At 51.0% G+C, this 21,019-nt stretch overlaps 3 protein-coding genes across 3 annotated transcripts in view; 1 reads left to right on the forward strand and 2 right to left on the reverse strand.

Moving 5' to 3' along the window:
- DCAF1 (DDB1 and CUL4 associated factor 1) overlaps positions 1 to 3,640 on the forward strand; it is a 46,592-nt gene extending 42,952 nt beyond the window's left edge. The window contains exon 24 of the mRNA XM_021529161.2: positions 3,390 to 3,640. Within this exon, the coding sequence (XP_021384836.1) occupies positions 3,390 to 3,448 (59 nt within the window). The 3' untranslated portion in view covers positions 3,449 to 3,640. The remainder of the gene's footprint in view (positions 1 to 3,389) is intronic.
- A 5,483-nt stretch (positions 3,641 to 9,123) lies between these two features.
- RBM15B (RNA binding motif protein 15B) lies at positions 9,124 to 12,149 on the reverse strand. Its single transcript, XM_031505952.2, has one exon. The coding sequence runs from the start codon at positions 12,147 to 12,149 to the stop codon at positions 9,405 to 9,407; it is 2,745 nt and encodes a 914-aa protein (XP_031361812.1). The 3' UTR covers positions 9,124 to 9,404.
- Positions 12,150 to 12,502: 353 nt separating this feature from the next.
- On the reverse strand, positions 12,503 to 17,214 carry MANF (mesencephalic astrocyte derived neurotrophic factor). The gene is made up of 4 exons (XM_021529223.2): positions 17,070 to 17,214; positions 14,678 to 14,805; positions 13,784 to 13,925; positions 12,503 to 12,835 (listed from the first exon to the last, which is right to left on the reverse strand). Exons 1-4 carry the CDS (start codon positions 17,155 to 17,157, stop codon positions 12,651 to 12,653), a joined length of 543 nt encoding a protein of 180 aa, XP_021384898.1. The 5' UTR covers positions 17,158 to 17,214; the 3' UTR covers positions 12,503 to 12,650.
- Positions 17,215 to 21,019: the final 3,805 nt, after the last annotated feature.

Below are 21,019 nucleotides of genomic sequence, written 5' to 3' on the forward strand. Positions count from 1 at the left end.
CCCCTGAAATCATTTAACTGACTTGTCCCTGGCTGGTATGAGTGACAGGCCATCATCATGCTCGTTCACCTGGGACTTCTCCTAATAATCTGCTGGTAAAACAGCTCTTTTGTGAGAGAACAACTCTGCATTCTGGAAGAGGAGGTGTCTCCTTTCTTCAAGTGCTCCCAGGTGTGAGGGTGTGTGTGTGAGAGCTCCATGTGAAGAAGCTTTGTCTGATTGCTTGCCTGTCCTGCCCTTCAAGGGGACACAGGTTTAACTCTTACCTCACCTGTCCTCTCTGCCTCTTGTGACCCTCTTAAGGACAGAGAAGCACTTTTGATCCTTGGTGCTGTTCTTTCTCCTTTGTAACAGCTCAAAGTGCAAAGCCAGCATGGCATTTCACTTCCTTCATTAGACTGTTCTGAAGCTAACATAACTTTTGGGATACAATTTAAATTGTTCTCTTTTTCTGGAATTTTACACATACAGTGATTTGAAAGTACAAAGTGTGTGTGTATGTGTGCATAGAAAGGTCTGAACGTTTTATGTAACAGTAATGTTTGGAGAAAGGCTTCATAAGAAGGAAGGTGAGTAGGATAGCATGAGGCTTGGGATTTGTGACATCAGATTCTGTTCCCTTTTTTGCAGCACAATTTTTGAGTATTATATAATTTTCACTTAGCTTGAAAATTAAAAAGACGGTAAAAATGGACATAATATAGCTACCTGAAGTTAAAAGATTGGTAAGGATGAGTAATTACAGCGTGCAAGGTGTTTGAAGTCCTGTAGTGATTCCCATCTCAACTTTCACATCATTCTTCCCTGCCAGCTGGAGGATGAAGCATGCCAGGCCCCTCCATGGCAGTGATGTGGCATGCAGGGTCATCCATGTCTTCTGTGGCAATGTAGCTCAGTCATTTTTAAGGATGAGGTTGCAGAGTTATTCTGTGGGATCACTCTGCTGTTCTCTAGTAGGTTTTGTACTATAGGGCCATATAAAATATTTGCACAGCTCAGTCATCAATGGCATCTCGCAGTACAAAATTTTGGGGTTACAGGGAACCTCTTTGTCCTAGTAGTGGACAGGATCTTTGTGATACTACTTCACTCATTTTTCCTCAGGGAATGCAGAGCCAAAAGCTCTGCAGAGAGCACCTGGGGTGCTGTACCTTGAATTGTCCAAGGGGCAGCATGGCCAGGATGTTCAGGCCATTTCATAACTCTTCCTGGAACAAACCAGGGGGCTATTTGACAGAAATTTCAGGCATGCTTTGCAGAGTGCTGTGTTCTGAAGTGGCCACATCTGTACATCATTTATGGATAGAGTTACTTGAGCAGACCTTGGATCTGTATGGTTATGGAGCTGCAGCCAGCCCATCCTGTGGCTGTTAGGTTGCTTAGCAGCAATTTTGGAAACTCAGAGCAGGAAGTGCAGCTCTGCCAGGCCCTTGATGGGTTTGATGAGTGGGGTTCTGTGGAAGCTTTTCTGTGATTTCATCTGACTTCTTTCTGTTTCCCACCCAGTAAAGAGCAATTAAAATTTTCCTTTGCTTATGCTTATTCCAGAATTAAAAGTTGGAATGGTGCTGCCAGAGTAGCAAATACTGGCATGGGGTGCACTTGAAGTGTTCCCTGCTGCAGATTCTTGCTGCATTGTGAGTGAACCTCCATAACATACAGTGAGTGTTGCCAAAGCAAAATAATTCAGAGAACAACTAAATAAGAGAGTGAGTGGCATTGGTCTCTTGTGCTTTAGAAGAGGTTCTAATTCCTTTTTTAAAATAATCCATGGAGAACCTGAATTTGTCTTCCTCCCTCTTTGTTACCACCTTGGGGACATCAGGTCTGTGTGTCAAAGCAGTTCATGCATTGCGCAGGTCTTTCAAGAGCTTGCTTCTGGGCCAGGTGGGTGTCATTTTTGAAATGCATATGTGGCATAGAATGGAAGAAATATATAGAATTCTCACCAGCAGTGTGACTGACTCTTGATTCTGATCTCTCTTTTCTTCCATAATCCAAAATGGCAACTTCTAGGCATGTCTGTGCAAACTAATCATGCCAGGCAGTTAACTCTAGTCAGGTTTACTTGCATAGAGCTCAGAACTGGAAGTTTGTGTGGTGAACTGGAGAATAATGAGCAGATCATTTCTCAAAGCTTTCCTCTGTGTTAAAAAAACCTAAAACAACAAAACCCCCCTACAGTTCCAAATTTCTCAGCTTTTCTTCTCCAGAGTTCCTGGATTTTTATCTTGCTTGTGCTTCTTTCCCTCTTACTGTGTAAGTGTAGCTGCTGCAGCACTGGCTGGTATTCTCTGTCTCCCCAACATGGCTGTGGCTGCTCTGGGAGCACTGATGACCCTTCAGCTTACGTTCAGTCTGATGGATGGTGAGATGGAGCATCCCTTGCTGATCACAGTGGAAAGGCAGCTGGCTGATCTTCAGGGAGGAGGGTTGGGGGAAAGGGTTTGTGCCCTGTCTGCTTGCCTGTGATTGTTTTTCCCTAAGGATAGCATCTGAGAAGGGGTGACCCTTCCAGAAGGTCTTTCTTACCTTGACAGGCATTTTAGAGATCCACCATTACTGAGATGGCTAAGTGGAAGTCTTGGTGTCTTTTTTTTTTTTTTTTTCTTTTAAACTATTTTAACACCCAGTTATCTGCTGCATCCAATGAATTCGCATAAGAAAAAGAGCCAACATCACCTCTAAGGTAAGGCAGGAGCCCTCTTGCTGCCAGAGCTGTTACCACTTCTCTCTTGCACAACTGAGGGAGGAGAGATTTTGTGTTTGAAGATAAAAAGCAACTGTGTGTGTGTGTGTGACTGCTTCTGGTAAATACCTTCATGTCTTCATTCTGCACCACAATGAAGAAAACCAGGAAGAGCACAATTTGCAGGTCACCTTTAGGAAGTGACCTGTAGTTAAATTCATTACAGAAACCTTTGAGTTACTAGAGGAAGGTTCTAGTTTGTGTGTGGATTGCTTCCACCTTAGTGGGGTCCAACTCTCTGCACAAGGAATTACCTTGTGCACATCATACAGGGGCCAGGTTGGTGGAGCTCTCCAGTTGTGAGGAACAACTGCCACATCTGTCCAGCCTCTGGTGTGAAGAGCTGTTGCCCTTTTTTGTGCCCAGGAAGTTGTGCAGGCAGCTCTCTGCTGGTGCCCTCCCTACCTTGTCAGGGGAAAAACCTGCCAGCTCATAGGAACTGCACTTGCTAAAGCTGCTCTCCTTGAGCCTCAGTTGTAAGCAGGGAAGGAAAGCTCTGGTGCAGATTTCCTGGCTGCTTTTGAGCAGTTTGGAGCACTGATGGTGCTGGCTCTGTGTGTGCCAGGGAGCTGCAGCCTTGGGCAGGGGTGACCATCTCCTGTGTCACAAACCAAACATAACCCACGTGTGTCCTTTGCAGCTGACAGCTCCGATAACTCCGACCTGGAGGACGACATCATCCTGTCCCTGAATGAGTGAGGAGCGGCCGCGGGCAGGGTGTGGGCAGGAGATGCTCCCTTCCCAACAGAAGACCAGAGACCAAATTGGAAACTGAGCACTCCAGCCCTATTTTTCCTTGGAAAGCCTGAGATCGCCTGCTGATCCGCTGTGTTGGTTTGAGTCAGTTTGAGGCTTGGGGCTAAATCTCAATAAAGAGACCCGGGGCTAGGCCTCATTTCTCTCTGCCTTTTTTTTTTTTTTAATGTTTCATTTTAGGCTGAGATGACTCTTCAAGGAAACTTCTGAAGATATTTCACAATATATTTTCTTTGTATAAAGTTCTTTCCTAAAGAACAGAAATAGTTTTATAAAAAAAAAAAAAAAAGAGGAAAAAAAAAAAAAGGCAAGTGTTCTAGTAAAGAGGGGAGACCTTTGTATTCCTGTAGTACCTTGTACCATGGGGTAGGTTTGGGGAGAAAAATTGTTTAAAATTAAAAGAAAATCTATTGCAACTACTAAGTGAAATAAGAGGATCATGGTTTCTATTATGGTTAAGGAGTGAGAATATTTTTATTTTAAATATGATTTTATTTTTAAAAAAGAAGAACTTCAGGTGTTACACCTGCTAATGCACCAGTGTGTTCTAGATGCTTTTGTCCTCCAGGGAAGAGCCCCTGGGGTGTTTGCCAATGTCAATTTGTGCTGTAGTACCAGCTATAGTGGAAGGCTGAAATCCTGGCTGGGCCTAGTCAGAGCCTGGTATTCCTGAAGACATGGGAATCTGGGATTGAAGTTTGAGCCCTTTTTCTCCCCTCTGCCCTTTGTGGTTCAAGATTTTTAAATTTATCTTTCTTTCTTTTTTTTTTTTTTTTTTTCTTCCCTCTTGCCCTCTGTGTGGAAACTGCAAATTGAAGGCCTTTTTCTTTAATGTAAAGTGTATTTATTAAAAAATTAAATGCAAATCCTGTCTGTGTGTATGGCTGTGAATTGTAGCCATGCAAAAGCAGTGCTCCATGTGCCTGCAGGGCTTGGCTGAGAGCAGCCAGGTGTAGCTGTAACCTGTCTGCAGTAAGGAAGGGCAAAGGAAACAAAAAAGGGATTTGGGAGTGCAGCATGGCCATGGCACAGCAGCCGTGTGTTCCTGTCTGATCCCTTGGATTTCCTTATAGCCTGGAAATCTCAGTGGCATGCTCACCACACTGAGTGGGAGCTGGATGATGCCAGGAGCTGGGAGCAGCACCTGCTTGCTCCTGTGGTTTGGCGTTGCCCAGGCTGCCCTGTGGCTGTCAAGGCACAGGGCAAATCAGGTGCTCCTGTTGGGGCATGACAAGAGGCCCTGCCCTCAGAACAGGAGGAAGAAATGGCACTGGAGTGTTTGACTTCCAGTGCAGCACCCAACTGCACAGCCTGGGCATGTGCTCAGAGCTGGCAGGTGAATGTGCTCACTGCTTGCCTGGCCCAGGCCAGGGCTGGACTGTTCATTCCCAGGCGCTCAGATAATATCCACTCACCTTGTAACCCTCTCTCTGTTTTGGCCACTTTCAGCATAGGGTTTGAGGCAGAACAGGGAACTGGAGACTTCTCACTCCTTGACACTACAACCACTTTTCCACCAAGAACTGGTCATTTCAACTAAGGCTCAAAGTCTTACTGCTTGAAGAGAAGGATTTCCTTTTTAACTGAAAGAAGGGATAGTGTTTTTTCCCTCCAGCATTGCATCTACTTAATGCACTTACCCAGGGCTGCTTGTTAATAATTAAAAAGAAAGGTTCTGCTGCAACTTGTAATGGATAATTGTACCCTACACAGTTGATAAAGATGAACAAGTGACTTCTACAGCATTTTAAGATCAGCAATTGGAGCAGCTGATTAAATGAAAGGATTGAAAACAGAATCTGCCACCCAACAGCTGTGGAAGTAGCCTCTGCCTTATCAGAAACTATCCCACCCAACTTCACCATAGCAAATGTGCAGCTCAGGAGGAGAAAACAAAATAAAGCATGTACTCAGCTACTTCTCCCAGGGAGATGCAGTTCCAGATGTCCATATCTTGTTCTGGCATTAAACCCCAACTGTAATTGGCTGCATCTGCTGCTGGTTTGGGCCTGGCTGTTACAGAGGAATTTGCCAGTTAGTTTTGTGAGACAGCCAAAACACCTGGGATGGAGCTCCTGTGTGTGCATTTGACTTGAACCTGAGATGCTGTAAGTATATGAGCCTCCCTCCCCTCCCACACCTGCCCTGACTGCACTGAACCAAAGGGAGTGGGTTTGGGCCTTACCCTGTGGACCTGCAGGTCACCCCCCATAATTGCAGAAGCAGCTCCCTCAGCCCTTGTCCTGGGCAGACCTGGCCTCCCTGAAGTTAAATACACACCTGGAGAAGCTTGCCTCTACCCCATGCTACTGCCTTTGTTCTGGGGAACAGGTGACTGCACCAGCGTGGGTGCAAAGTGGAGTTCAGAACTGGTGACTAGAAGGGATTATTTTGTTTTTGTCGGGCCATAATTCTGCAGCTACTTGGGATGGGGAGAATTCTCAGCATTTGGAAAATCACCTGCCACCCTGGCACCATGATTTAATTTATCTAAAAGCATGTTGCTTGGAAAGCTATAATCTTCTGGCATACTCACAGCATGTGGCTGATGTGGAGCCATACAGTATTTCTTCTATGCAGCACTTACAGACCCTGGCTTAGGGGGTGGAAGGAGATTTAAATGTCCTGCCAGCTGTCTAAGACATACTCCTACCTCTGCACCAGAGGGGAGCAGGGACGATGCTGTTTCCTGCCATGCTGTGAGTAGATGAACCCAGCACAGCCTGTGCCCTCCTGTCAGCGTGGTCCTCATTGCACTGGGACCTGCTTGGCCCTCTTGGTGCACTGCAGCACCCATCCATGGAGCACAGCCTGGGCAATGCCCTGCCAGCACGGTGGGAGGGAGCAGCACATCCCTGCAGGGCTGGGGTTAAAAACCTCCCACAGGCCATGGCTGGGAGAGCAGGGTACAAACCTCACCCAGTGTCTCTGAGGGTTATGAATGAGGCTCCTCAGCACTGCTCAGAGCACATCTCATCCCTGTTTCAGTAGAAAGGACAGCCAGCAACTGCTGTTAAAAAGGCCTTGTAAGACAGAATGTTTGCTGAACAGGTGCTTAGAATAAAAGATGGGGTACCTCAGGCTAAGCACGAACACTCTCAGACCAACCCATCCACCGTCTCACAGCCTGTTCCCCCTTTGAGGAGCCAGACACCATTACCCTGCCATGATCACCCTACTGCCCCACTATACTGGGCTGAAAGGCACCATCCTCCCAAAAATAATCCCCAGCACTGCCTTACCCAGCACCTTTCAGCATCACCGAGGGGCTCAGGCCTCCCACCCCCATATCTTCTCCCCAGAACTGCTGCCCAAACCAGTGTACGGCCCAAGCCTTTGATGCTGTAAGATCCAGATGCTGAGTAATTTTGCTGTAACTGCCAGCCCTTTCTCAGGCCTGTTTCTCTTGGAATCAGCCTGGATGCATCTCTGAAGGGAGGAGATGGGGGCTTTGTCCTTGGCACAGTGTGTTAAAGCCATGGTGTGGCTCCCTTGCCTGCTGGGGAGCAGGGAAGGCTCAGGTTGTCGTGTCAAATAGATGGATTCTGCTGCTTCTCTCCCTGGTGTTTTTTCTATAACCCTCCAACTTCTCCTTTACAACTGATTTTAGTAGGAGGGAGATTGTTGGTCTCACATGCTTAAAACCATCAGCCACCTCTCTGGGAAGAGAAATCCCATAATTCAAATTCTCACCTAACCTTTGTCTTCTAAACAACCTTACATTACCATTTACTTGTTTCACAAGGAAAATGGGAGATGGGGGATTTGGGGCTGTTCCTTGGCTTTGCCAGCAAACAGTTGCATCTTTTATATATATATATTTTTTTTTTCTTCCCCTTCCTAACATTCACACACCGTAACACACACAGGCCACGGCACAGCACCAGGAGCTGCACCTCCCTGCCACCATCAGCCAGGTGGGCATTTCACTTGTCCTGCCTCAAGACCTCCAAGGCAGGATACTCCCATAAAAGGCTCTAATCGCTCTAGGACGGCCGCCGGGGGTATTTAGTGGCACTTGGTTTCAGATAACACCTAACCATTACAATTGTTGACATTTGGCACCGTCTGCGTTAGGGCAGCACTCGGTCAGGAGGGCGGAGTCGGTGTCCCTATAACCGTGTGAAACCGGGGCAGTCCAGTGCCACCGGGGCAGCCTGGCTGCTCAGGCAGTGGAGCTGCTCCTCTGCTCCCACAGCACATTCCCAAATCCCTCCTCTTCCCAGTGGAGCATTCAGTTCCCCTCTGATCTGTGCCTTCAGAGAAGATGCGTTATCCCCCATTCCAACAAACCAACCCACACTTTTTGATATTAATAACCCATCATCAGCTGATGATGTCCCTGCAGGGTTAAAAAGTGAAAAATGGAAGCATCATTAGGCTGACTTATGCTCCCTGCTAAATAGGTCGTGACACCAATCATACCTGAGAGGAGTTTTAGAAGGGCTTTTGGCAACCCTCAGCAAGTGAGTTGCTGGGTCACACAAATTGGTGCGAGACAAATCTGGTTCTCCCACGAATTTGTTCACTTGCTTGCTATGAGAACAACAATAAAAAACCACCTGCAAATCTAAAGAAACTTTAAAACGTAGCATTTTTAATCCCACACGATTTTCTGTAAGTCTCCTAAAATCTACAGGCATCATTTTAAAAAATAAAAATATCCCCAAACAGAACAGTGTGGATTTTAACTCGAGCTTGGACTCATTACCACATCCTTATGTTGCTGAGCACTCAAAGGCTCTGGCCTCCCAACCAACCAACTCATAGCACAGACAGCAAAGGTGATGGATCCATCCCATTTTAGAGCTCAGATTTTGATCTCAGTGGCTCCTCTGTTACAGGTCATCTGTGGTAACAGAACATTCTCAGACAGACATGTTTCTGCCTGTTTTTGTAAGTCTGAGAACAAACTTAAATTTTAGGGGGAAAAAATAGCCATTTATATTTCAATAAAATATTCCAGGTAGTACAACATGATTGATTGCAAATGAGCACCTCCAGCTCACCAACCACCTTCATGCCCCCAGCTTGTCCACATCTTATATGAGCCCAAGGGGGTTCCCCCTTAAACCGCTTTATTTTTTTCTTCTGCTTGTTTTGCCTTTTATAAAAATTGGTAATGTCAAACCTTTTTGTTTTATCCAAGAACTTCTATGACTGTGACATGTGCCAGGTGGTCTCAAACCTCACCAACTTGAATACAGCATCCACTTCTCAGCAGCTAATATCTTGCCAAGTATCAACTAATTTTTTGGTGTATATGAAAAACACTTTTATTCTTGATCAGGATTTGCTTCCTTGGTTGCTGGCTTCCTGGGAAGCTTCTATTCTCAAACAGAGACTCAACAGCAAAGCATCCAGACTCAAATTTACGAAATAAAAAGCAAACAGGACCAAAAAAAAAAAAAAAAAAAAGAACCGACCTTTAAGTCTCTGATACAGCACTAAGAACCCCCCCTTCCCCTCCCACCCTGAAGGACACGTATCAAGATGAAGGAGGTTCTCAAGGTTGGGATCTGAGAACTGAACTGGGGCCTCATCTGGCCTGGCTGCTCCTGCAGCACAGGGAACTCACCCTTCCTTCCTGGGCCAGAAGAACTCGGATACCGCACAAGTTTAGAAATCCATCAGTGAACAAGGCTTTACTGACAACTTTTCATACAGTTAAAAAATAAAAATACAGAACAACAGCGGACAGTGTCACATATTAAAAACGAATAAAATGGGCTCTATTTAAAATTTTAATAGATATTATAGGTATTAAAATTAATTAGAAACTAAAAATCTTACCACTTTGGTGAAGGTATTTTGAGCCTCAACCAAAATGATCAGCCTTAAAAACAACTGGGCTGTGTGACACACAAAGAAAACATGGAATTTGAAAAGACAGTGTGGGCTAGGCAGTGTCTTTGACTATAACTATCACCATATGTTCTTCTTCTAACTTCCCCAATGTCCTTAGTGCTGACTGGAGGTACTGCTGAGAGAACTCGCAAGGAGGGAACGCGTAAAGCATGCCTGTGCTGTCCCTGCCCTTTGCCCCTCCCACGGGCAGACTGATAACCCCAGCAGCCTGCTTCTGTTTCAAGTAGGAGACCAGATTCCTGAGAAGCCGTCGCTGCAAGCCAGGCTCTACCACAGGGAAGGTCCCCTCGGCCCCTGCCGGGGCGGACTGGGTGGCCAGGAGCACGGCGTAGCCGTTGGGGCTGCCTTGTTTGATGCGCCGGGTGACTTCATCCAGCTTGGGCTGGTCCAGCCGAAGCCTCTGAGCGATTTTGAGCTGCGTCAACTTCCCGCCGGACGAATGGTCTTTGAGGAGTCCGTTGATGACACCCACGTCTCCCTCCAGGATGTGCATAGAGGTGGGGAAGCAGCTGTTTTTTAGCACAAGAAGCCCATTCCAAGCAAGTTGCAGTGTCTGAGCGTATTCTGATAAATTCTTTAGCTTTTTGGTCTCAGATTTTGGCTCCTCGTGAGTTTTTGATTCCGATTCACCAGTTCGATGATTGCGTTCGCTGTCCCTTTTTTTGGGCTGGGGAGCATCGGCTGGCTCGCGATGGGGTTTCTCCTCGGCCGCGTGACGATTGTTCTGGAGGGAGTTGCTCTGCTCTTTCTCGGCTCCGGGTTCTGTAGTGTGATTCTCCTTGCGAGCCCTGTCAGGGCTGCGGTCTAGAGCTGGCCCACTGGCCTTTGTCCTGCTTCTGTCCTCGTAAGGCGAGTGAGTAGTCCTCCCGCGGTCACTGGAAAGACTCCGGCGTCTCCGCCTCTCTTCCCACGGTTTGGGCACGCTGCGGTCGCCGTCGCTGCCCCAGCGCTCCCCGCTCCGGCTGCGCACGGAGCGGCTGTAGCTCTCCAGGTTGTTCCTGCGTTCGGCGTTTTTGGCAGGGCTGGCCCAGTCTGCCTCCACAAAGCTCCTGTCTCTGTCCGAGTACAGGAGGTGCGGAGGAGTCCTATCCCGCACCCTCAAGTCTTGCTCCAGGCTCCGGTGCCGGCTGTAGCCGTCAGCCAGCAGCTCGTAGTGCACGGGGAGCGGCGCGGGCTGGTACTGCTGTGGGTATCTCGTCTCTTCTGCTTTGGCAAAATCCACTCGGAGCCTCCTCTCCGGTCCGCCCAAGGGAAAGCCCCTCATCTGCGCGCAGGCGGCCTGGGCAGCGTCCAGGCTCTCGTACTGGATGTAAGCGAAGCTGTCGCCCTTCACGTAGTCAATAGTCCTGATGCTGCCAAAGCGGTCGAACTCCCTGGCCAGGGCGGCCAGGGAAGTGCTAGGGCCGAGGCCCCCCACCCACAGCCGGGTGGTGGGGTTGGCTTTTCCGTAGCCAATTTTGATGGGGTTCCTGCCCACAACGCGGCCCGACATAGCCACCTTGGCCCGGTGAGCCATGTCTAAGTTCTGGAACTTGAGGAAGGCGTAGGCACCGCCCTGGCCACGTGCGGGGCGCTTGATCACCACCTCCTCGATGATGCCATACTTCTCGAAAGCGCGCCTCAGCTCCACCTCCGACACGTTGTGGTCCAGGTTGCCGATGAAGAGGTTGCGAGTGGCTCTCTGGTCATCCTCTGGCATCAGGTCTTCCTCGGCCACGATGGGGTAACTGTACGGGCGGCCGCGCTCGTCGTACAGCCCGTAGTAATCCAGGGCCCGCTCCCGCTCCCGGGAGAGCCCGATGGCGGCTGCTTCCAGCGCGAAGGCGGCAGCGGCGGCGTGGCGGGGCCGCGGCTCCCGCAGCAAGGGGCTGGTGACCGGCGACAGCGAGCGCTGCTTGTATTGGTAGGCGCTGTGCAGCGGCGGCAGATACCCCAGCGGCTCCGGGGAGGGCGCGGGGGGCGGCGTGCGGCTGCGCCGGCCCCCGCGCAGGTACACGGGCTCCACCTTGAGCGGCCGGTCGTAGAGGAGCAGCTGCCGGGCCCGGGCATGCCGGCGGGCGTCGCGGGCGTCCCCGGGGTGTCGGAAGTTCACGTAGGCGACGCGGCCGAGCTCGGGCGTGTGGGAGAGCTTGACACTGATGTCCCCGGCGCCCCCGCCCGCGAAGCGCTGGAAGAGGCGGAACAGCCCGTCCTCCAGCAGCTGGTCGGGCAAGGCCGCGCTCAGCCCGCTCACCAGCAGCGTCTTGTACTCGCAGGAGCCGGGCGGCTCCCCGGCCAGCCCGGCCGAGCCCCCGAGCGGCGCCAGCAGCAGCGAGGGCGCGGCGCCCGGCGGCGGCCCGGCCAGCAGCAGCGACGGGGCTACCACGGCGCCCGGCAGCGCCTTGGCCTTGGGCACGCCGAGCGCCCGGGAGGAGGAGGAGGAGGAGGACGAGGGGGCGGCCTGGCTGCCGCCGCGGGCGCCCGAGGCCGAGCCGCTCCCCGCCGGGCGGTGGTTCGAGTCGCCGCCGCCGCCGGCGCGCTCATCGCCGCGGTGGCTGCGGGAGCTGGAGCCGCCTCCGCTGCCGCCGCCGCTGCCGGTGGTGGTGCCGCCGCCGCCTCCGCCGCCGCCGCCGGGCGTGGACTTGTCCCGGCTGCTGCGGGAGGCGCCCGAGCTGCGGTGCGGGCCGCGCCGGCTGCTGCTCTCGCGGTCGCGATCGCGGGGCCGCTTGGCGGCGGCGGCCGCGCGTCCGCCCGCGGCCCCCGGCGGGCTCGAGTCGCGGTCGCTGCCGCGCTTCATCGCGCCGGGCCCGCGGCTCAGGAGGCGCCTCCGGCGGCCGCCGCCATCTTGGACAAAAGGGAACGAAGGCGGCTCCGGCCGCCGCGCCGCGCGGGCCCTACGTCATCGCCCCGCGCGCGCCGCGCCACAAGCCGGCGTCACGGGGCCCTGACGTCACGCGGCGCTTCCCGCCGCCCGCGCGCGACGGCCGGGCGGCCAATCAGGGCGGGCGGCGAAGCCCCGCCCCCCGGCGGGCTGAGGGGGCGCGCGGGGCCGGCCCGCGGATAAAGCGAGGAGGGGGCGGGAGCGCCGGGGCCCGGCGGGTGCGGGGTGCGGGGAGGGGCGTCCGCAATCACGGCACAGGCACGGCTCCGCCCGGTACACTCCGGCCAACTTTAATGCAAGTCCCGTACAAAGCGCGGGGCCGGCGTCGCCCCTCAGAGCCTCAAGGTCGCCCCTCAGAGTCCCCTCACAGGCCCGGTGTCACCCCGCAGAGCCCCAGGATCGGCCCGGTCTCGGCCCTCAGAGGTCTGTCCGGGCGCCGGCCGCCCTCGGCGCGTACTTGGGCATCAGTTCGTGGATCCTGCGGATGAAGTCGTACTTCTCGACACAGCCCTTGCACACCTCGCCCCAGTCATCCAGGATCCGCCGCAGCTCCTTGACGCGCAGCTTGCGCAGGTCGGCGGTGCTCAGGTCGATCTGCTTGTCTGCGGGGAGAGCAGAGTGGCACTCAGACATGCCAGCTGGGCGAGGAAGCCAAAACCCAACCGGGAGAGAGGTGCCAGGGGTGGAAGGAACGTCTAAGGTTTGGGCAGCAGATATGGCTCGTAATGCTAAAAATTATTAGAAGACAGAAAGCTCAGTTGCAGTTTAGATGCAGGAGTTCCAGAATAGCCCGGAAAGCCCCTTTATTACACGAGCAGCAACACTTCTTTACCACTGGATAAAAGAAATGTAGCAGAGTGATTTCAAGGGAAAGGTAAGAAAGTGACAACAACAAAAAGCTTTTTAGGAAGCAACACGACCTTAGTAGGAGAAATGAAAAGTACAAAGACCCACAATCTAAGGGGCGTCTCCAGGGGGTGTAAGGGCAGCTATAAGGGAAAGCAGAACGAGGCATTTCTATGCCTGTTTTTTGTATTAGTCTTTTCAGGAAGAGGAGTCATCTACGAACATGAGAGTTCAAGGAAGGTGATGAGAAACAGAGAGTGGAATGCTCTGAGGAGACACCAGAGGAGGTGAGAAAGCATTATTTATCACCCTGCTGATGGGAACAGGAGAGCAGCTGGGACTGCAGAGCTCAGGCAAGGGCCTGAGCCCTGCCACAGTGACACCCCTGCCTGCTGCCAGCACAGGCTGTACCACACACCCTCCCAAACAGCAGTGTGAGCAGTGTTTAGTGCTGTTCCACCTGGGAGTTAGTTATTCCAGGGCTGATCAGAGTCCCTGCAGAAGCCAAGAAGGGTTAGCAGTCAACAGTCTTACCTAAGCATCTCCATAGAACTCTCTAGGATGTTCATGGAGAGCAACACAGGTTGTGCAACCTAACTAGGCTACAGAACTCAGGACTGAGTATGTTTTAGGATGTTGCTTCACCCCCAGTCATCCACACCCCAGCAAATCATGGGCAAGCATCATGAGTGCAGGCAACTCACCGTATTTTAGTTCACAGATCTGACTGTCTTTCTTCTTTAGCTTCTCACAGATCTTTTCCACAGGGATGTGGTGACTCATGGGCTTTGATACCTCGTTAATGATTTTGGTGGCTGCATCACTTGTGGCGCCAATGTAATAGCACTAGAGGAAAGAAAAGAGTGAAGTGGGGATGTATGGAAAAAAGGCTTCTAAAAGCAGTCTTCTGTTCCTGTCCTCATCTGGTTTTTGTAGCTCGATGTTTGCTGTTAGAGAACCTCCCCAGGGGACTGCTAGAGCTGGGCAAAAGGAGCCTGAGCCCAGAATACTGAGCAGGTGTTTTCCATTGCAATGATATTACAGCTGCTGAGGCTGATCTTGTTTCTTAACTTTATAAAAATTGAACAGGATTAGGATAAAAGTTTTTATTCAAAGAGCCTCTCTGAAGCATTCCCCCTCTGCATGTCAGATGGTATCTCTTGTAGATCTCTGAGGAGAGTGCAGGCCTTTTCCTTGGGCCTCTTCATTCACAAATTGCCTCTGGTTTTAGTTAGGGCAATTTGGTTTTCCTTTATTTAGTTTTCAGCTAAGCAGCCAAAGAATATAAATATTTTAACACATTACATAGCACCCCAAATACCATTTAAGGGACACAGAAACCCTACAGCAAACAAAAGCTTTGTAATATCCAGTGCTTCAGCAACAATGAGATGCCAGCCAGTCCAACCACTGTTGACAGGGTGGTTTTTTCCCTTTTTTTTAAGATAGAGATTGAACTCCTCAAGTCCTTTAATAAAAAATACAGGACCTACGGTGGCCACAGAGCCAGCAAAAACAGCCCCTGGGAAGCCACATGATACAAACTCAGTTTTCCCTCACTTGCAGGAGGGAAATATTACTGACTTCCCCCTACTTACCAGGCGATTCTCTTTGCCCTTTGCTTCTTTGCAGGATTTCAAGAGCTCCTTTTCAATACTGGAAGGTGTGAATTCAACGTCATTGTCCTTTAGACTCTGGTAAAACCTTCCCAGGAATGTGACACACACTGGAAGGGAAGATGGATGGAGTTATCAGCCAGAGCAGTAATCTCATGGCACCTCTTAGAGGACATTTATAAGGAAATGGAATCGGGGGTTTGGATAACAGAACTTTTCTGAACTTCACCCATGGTTCAAAACGTCATTCAGAGCACATGTGAATCAACAACATGCCCTGGTACTTTTGGTGGGTTTATGACAATCTGAGAAATGAGATCCATGGAAGTGTCTAGGGGCCTCTGTACATTGTCCTGAGTGAGCACTGGGTCATATGGACACAAAACCACGCCCATCCAAAAATGTACATTTAAATTGTCTTGTTGCTTTGGGAAGCAACTTGTAAGAACATGGGTGTCAAACCCAGTGCTGACAGAAAACCAGCTCTGTACATAATCCTCTGAGACTCCCCGTGTGCTAACTTCAGTAACAGGGTATCACTGATTACCAGGCTGCTTCAGTTGAAATTACTTCCAAGAGAAAAAGAAATGTGATCCCATGCTATGTCCCCATGGCACCTTTCTCCTTTCATTTCCACAAGCTTCTGATGCAGTTTCAGATGGAAAGATGGAAGACTCTTAGATATAACACAACTCCCACAAGTGCAGCTGCAGCTGAGAGGACAGATCCAAGTTCATGCCCGTGGGAAGGGCTGCACAAATCGGTCATTGCTCCTTCCCTTGGCAGCAGTCGCTCCATACGTGCTCCAAAGTGCAGCAGCACCGTGTGTGGCTGGGAAGGAGGGCAGACAGCCTGTGGGATGACTGAGGGACACCCCAAGTGTCAGATTTTGGTCATTCTGCTGCTCACAATTCATCCGTGGATATCAGCATCACCTGGACAGAGCACTCTACTCCCCCTAATTCCTGCTCAGGACCTGTGCATTCTCACACCTTCCCATGCAAGATGAGTGCCAGGAACCATTCTGCCTCTAAGGAGCAGGTATGAGTTATGGCTTTTATGGAATTTGTTTACTCCAGCAGGAAGGGACTGGCAAATATTATTGTCATTAGCAACTTGTGTTCAACTCAGAACACAATGCATGGCACAGTAATTGGGTATGACAGGAAACTGAGTATGGCCATCACAGAACTGAACAGAAATGTACTCTCATGATATTAAAACTAGAACTAATTATAAGATGGGCCACCTTGGAAAACATTTTTTGTATGCATGCAGCACCCTTTTTTACCTCCCACCAGTCTATCCCCAGTCACAGACACATTGATGTTCACTGTAAGCACTTCCCAAGGAAGTGAAAACCTTGGGAAGAAAAAACTTGCTGCAGGCAGTGACACTGATGGCCACTGTAGGACAGAAACGTTTCCAGTCTAGTGCTGCGACAGCAGCTGCATGTTTTGATTTATAGGGTTCCCATCCCTCTTTCTCTCTTACTGTAGAGGAGGGATATTAGTGTCCCAAACTCCCAACCAGCTACTAGAGCCCCACCTCAAGTTCTTCTTGCTTCACTTGGGGAATCTGTTCAGTTCACTGCACAGGAGCAGCTTAATTTGCTGTGCAGCTCAACAGGTTCCACCCCCGAGGCGTTTGTATTTCCATGGTACACAAAGGGCCCGACTTGATTCGGATCAGCTGCTCACGGCTTCTGGCTGTGCACACCGAGAGGACTCCGAGCACTCCGCAGTACTGTGATGACTAAGGGGGAGTCCCGGGTGAGTAACCTCACTGGCGTTCTCCTGCTCCCTGCCCGGTCACCGTCACCAGGCAGGGACAGCCGGCGGGAGCGCTGCCCCGCCAGTGCCGAGCCGCGACAGTGCTGATCGCTGGAGACGGTCCGGTCTCCCGGAGTCGTCGCTCCTCTTTCCCGTGGGGACTCTACACTACCGCTGGCCCGTGGAGAGGGACCGGCAACTTCCCGACAGAGTGCAGTACCCTCGGAAGGGAGATCCCGTCCCTGGCGCGGGGCACGGCTGGAAGCCCCGCCCCGCCGTCCCCGCGGGCATCCCGGCGCATCGCCCCGGCACCGGACACCCCCGAGCACCGCCCCGGCAGCGGTCGCCTCCGAGCGGCGCTCGGCCAGGCCCGTCCGCACTTAGCCAGACTTGAGAGACTTTTCCTGCCGCTGGAGGCAGCGCTCCCGCCGGCCCGGCACGGCCCAGCCCCGGCGGCCGAGCTGTCACTCGGGGCTGCCACAGCCCCAAGGCTGCTCCGCGTCCCGGCCCCACAACCTCGCGGACGGGCCAGACTGCGGGAGACGGCGGCGAGGAACGGCCTCCCCCCGCCGTGCCCGCGGGCCGGGCCCGGCCGCACTCACCCTCGCAGTCCCCGTCGCGCAGCGCTCGGCCGCCGGCCGGCAGCAGGAGCAGGGCCAGCGCCGCGCAAAGCCCGTGGGCCGCCCGCATCCCGCCTCGCCCGGTAGCGCCCGCCGCACCGGCACCACCGGCACCGCCACCCCACACCGGCTGCCCCCGCCGCCGCCCCATTGGCCCACTCCCCGCCCGGCCGCCACGCTCTCCGCTCCCATTGGCCGCGCCGTCGCCTCCACGGGAGAGTTGGCGGCCGCTGATTGGGGAGAGGCGGCGGAGCGGCGGCGCGCGGAGCGGGCCCCCGCCCCCCTTCTCGGCCATCTTTGTTAAGGGAAGGGCGCTCGCGAGCGCTCCCTGACGGCGGCTTCGGGCGCCATCTTGTAAAGGGGCAGATCCTCACACCTGAGGGCGGGCGGGGCCGGCCCGCGCCCGTGTTCCGCCCTCCACCCCTCCCCGGCGGCCTGGGGCGGCGTGGGGCAGCGCAAGGTGAGGCTGAGGGGTCGCTCGAGGCTCCCGAGTAGCGTGGAGCCGGCGGGGCAGAGGAGCCGCGTGGGCAGGGGCTCGCGAGATGGGTGTCCCGTGAGGGCTGGGAGCGGTAGGTTCGGGCTCGGTGCCGGCACGGGCACAGCCCGTCACGGGTGCTCTGGGTACACCCTGTGAGGTGCAAGGACTGGGTGCTTTGAGGAGGAACAGCTGAGAGGTCAAAATGTGCACTTGTTTCTGGCTTCTTGGGTGGGTCGTTTTCCATAAAAAAATTTTCTTGTTTAATTCCCACTTAATATCCTAGTCACTGGGGCTTTCACCTTTTGTTCAGCACATAGCGGGATTCTTGGGGTTGCCCAGGGCTAGGAATTGGACTTTGGTGATCCTTGTGGGTCGTTTCCAACTCAGAATATTTTTATTCTGTTCCAACAGTCCTCACAGTTTCTGCCTTTAACTACCTTCAACAGTCCCCTACACTGTGAGTTTATAACTGAAATTCTGTTGGAGATGGGAGAGGAGCACACGCGTGCTGATAGCTCCTTGTGCGGCTTTACGAGTAACTCTGTGCATCCAGTGAAAGAAGGGAGAGGCAGAGTCACACAGCCCTGTACTACGACAAGGGAGCTGCCATGTAGCTCCGCGGGCTCTCTTGCACAGGCAGGCTCTCGAGGCAGTGCCTCATCAGAATGTTCTTACATGTCGTCAGGTGCAAGTGATAAGCTTGATGAGGTGAGACAGGCAGTGTGGGGAGGAGGAGCACCTGATTCAGGAAAGGTCACAGCAGGTGAGCAGTAATTAGGACACTATTTATCAGTGAGAGTACGTCATGTGTTTATTAGGAGATGTGGTTTTGCACATTTCTAGGTATTTTTATCTCTCCAAATGTGGTTATTAAGATCAGTATAAATATTAAGTCAGTTCCTAATGATTTCTAGAATTGATCAATATCAAGTATACTTTAGGAAGGTTATTGGCTTTTTAAAAATTATGCTCATTGCCCACTAAAGTCACTTAGGTGTGCAGAGAAGTGGTGTCTTGAAGTGCCTTTGTTTCTTATCAGGTTAGTGGCCAAAAGAACTGTGAGATGAAGTACTTAGGTGGGAATAGGGTATAAATTTGGAATTAGGAGACTTTAGGAAGGTCATAATAAGGATAGAGTTTACCTACCAAAACAGTGCAGTTATGAAACATCTTCAAACTAGAAACTTCATACATTTTTGTAGAATAGGAGACAAGTGGTTTTATTTGGTTTTGGGTTGGGAAATGAGCCTCTGTATTTCAATATGGGATCCTCAAATGGGTCTGAGGAAGAACAAGGACTCCTTTTGTATTTTGGTATTTTCCCTTCTTTTTATTTATAATTTGTTTCAGTAGCTTGAATGGATTCCTTCCATTTTACCTTGTGCTGCTTCTTGATCCATGGTGAGGTTTTTGGGGCTCTGTGTTTGTTCACCACCCTCCACGCCCTGTCTGTCTGAAGCATTAGGGATTTGTCCTGGCTGAGACCTGGGTGATGGAGAGCTTGTGCTGGTCCTCACTGCTGTTTCTTCCTGGTATCCGATTTAACTCTGGTCTTTGTCAGAGTGAAACCATTCCCTCGTGCCCTTATCACTCTAGGGCCTTGTCCAAAGTCCCTCTCCCGCTCTCTTGGAACCCCTTTAGGCACTGGAAGGTGCTCTAATGTCTGCCTGGGCTAGTCAGCCAATTGAGTGGGCAGAAGAGTTGATTTGGCTCTGGATCTGTGGGGATTGGAGTCGTTGGGAAGTGCAGGTAAGAAGAGGCTGTTCCTGGCAGCTGCGGGGGCTGGGCCTGCGATGGCTCTGCCCACAAATCTCTTACAGCCACGGGGAGAGATGAAGGGGCTCAGCCTCAGGTGTTGGGCTGTGAGGACACAGAAGTGAGTTCTGTCGGGGGGACAGGGAACAGCTTGGGAAAAGGTCATGCAGTACTGCTGTGAATGAATGCTGAATAGAAGATGAAGTGCAATAGATCTGCTCTTCCAAATTTGAGGTTAATTCATGTGGGATTGACAGTAAAGGCCATCAAAAGAGAGAAGTGGTGTGTGAACCTTCTCTTAAGACACCTGAGCTCAGAGCTCTGCCTTGTGAACTGTGTTTGTGTCGATGGCTTGTTAAGAATCATCCAGAAATGGAGGCACATTTATGCATAGGGTGTGGAAGGCTGAATCTTTCATCTGGCAGGTTAATTTCTAGAGGTTTAATTTCTCCTCTTATCAGCTTTGTAATGAAATTCATACTGACTCAGACAAGTCAAATTTTGAAACTGCTGAAGTTTTCTTATTTAGATAAGAGAGGTATTTGGACATGGGATTTAGATTTCAATCTGACTAGTGGCAGCTTAAATAAAGTATTGGACTTGCACTGAAAAAAAATTGTTCTGTCAGTTTGAACAGAAACTAGAGTATTTTTTAAACTCTTGTTTACAGCTGAGGGCTTCACATATCTTTTGTTGTGCCAAAACACAGTTTTTATTACTTGTGCTTGGTTAATAATTTTTGTCAGAATAAAAAATACAGCCTATTAACTAAGATTAATAGGCTGGCTTAGAAACAGTCTCAAGGAATCTGATTAAAGAAGGGTCAGGAACTTAAGTCCTAGGAGGAGTGGCTGAGGGTGTTCAGGCTGTGGAGGTCTGGTCTTACCACGCTACAGCTGCTTGAAAGGTTCTAGCCAGATGTGGGTCAGCCTTTTCTCCCAGGGAGCAAGTGACAAGAGAAGAGGAAATGGCCTCAAGTTGTGTCAGGGAAGGTTCAGGTTGGATATTAGGAAAATTTTCTTCACTGACAGGATGGTTAAGCCCTGGAATGTGTTGCCCGGGGAAATGGTGGAGTCACCATCCCCAGAAGTGTTCAAAAACCAAGTGGACGTGGCACTTCACAATATGGTTTAAGGTTGGACCTGGTGATCTTGGAAGTATTTTCCACCTGAATGATTCTATTCCATGACTGATACAGATTTCAGTACCCTGTTACAGTTTCTCTTCTCAGTATTTGTAATGTGGTATGTGCAAAGGGTGCCTTGGCAGTCTATGTACATCCTGGGGCCACCTGAAGTGTCAGACTTGCTGCTAAATGTCTTTTGAGACAGGTATCAGAAGTTTTTTTGTTGGTTTGTCGAGACATTGAGTTATTTTGTCTCCTGTACAATGACTTGGTGTATTAGTAGTAATAGAAGAAAATTTGAGATTAGGAGCCTGTAGAAGTCACCATAGCTCTCAGTTCCCAAATCCTGTGTTCCTACATGTCTTAACTACTATTCTTTCACACCTATTCTGTTAAAATTATCAATATTTAAGTACTATTGCAATAAGAGTAGCAGTGTTTTAGGCAGTGAGACAGTGGTGGTTTAACCCCAGGTGATAAGGAAGTGGCACCCAGCCACTCCACAGCTGTCCTGAGGGAGAGCTTTGTCTCTGAAAGTCTTGCCCCAAAACTGGCCTTGGGCTGCTGCAAGTG

This window comes from Lonchura striata, chromosome 12, assembly GCF_046129695.1.
Source record: "Lonchura striata isolate bLonStr1 chromosome 12, bLonStr1.mat, whole genome shotgun sequence".
Classification (NCBI taxonomy): Eukaryota; Metazoa; Chordata; class Aves; order Passeriformes; family Estrildidae; genus Lonchura; species Lonchura striata.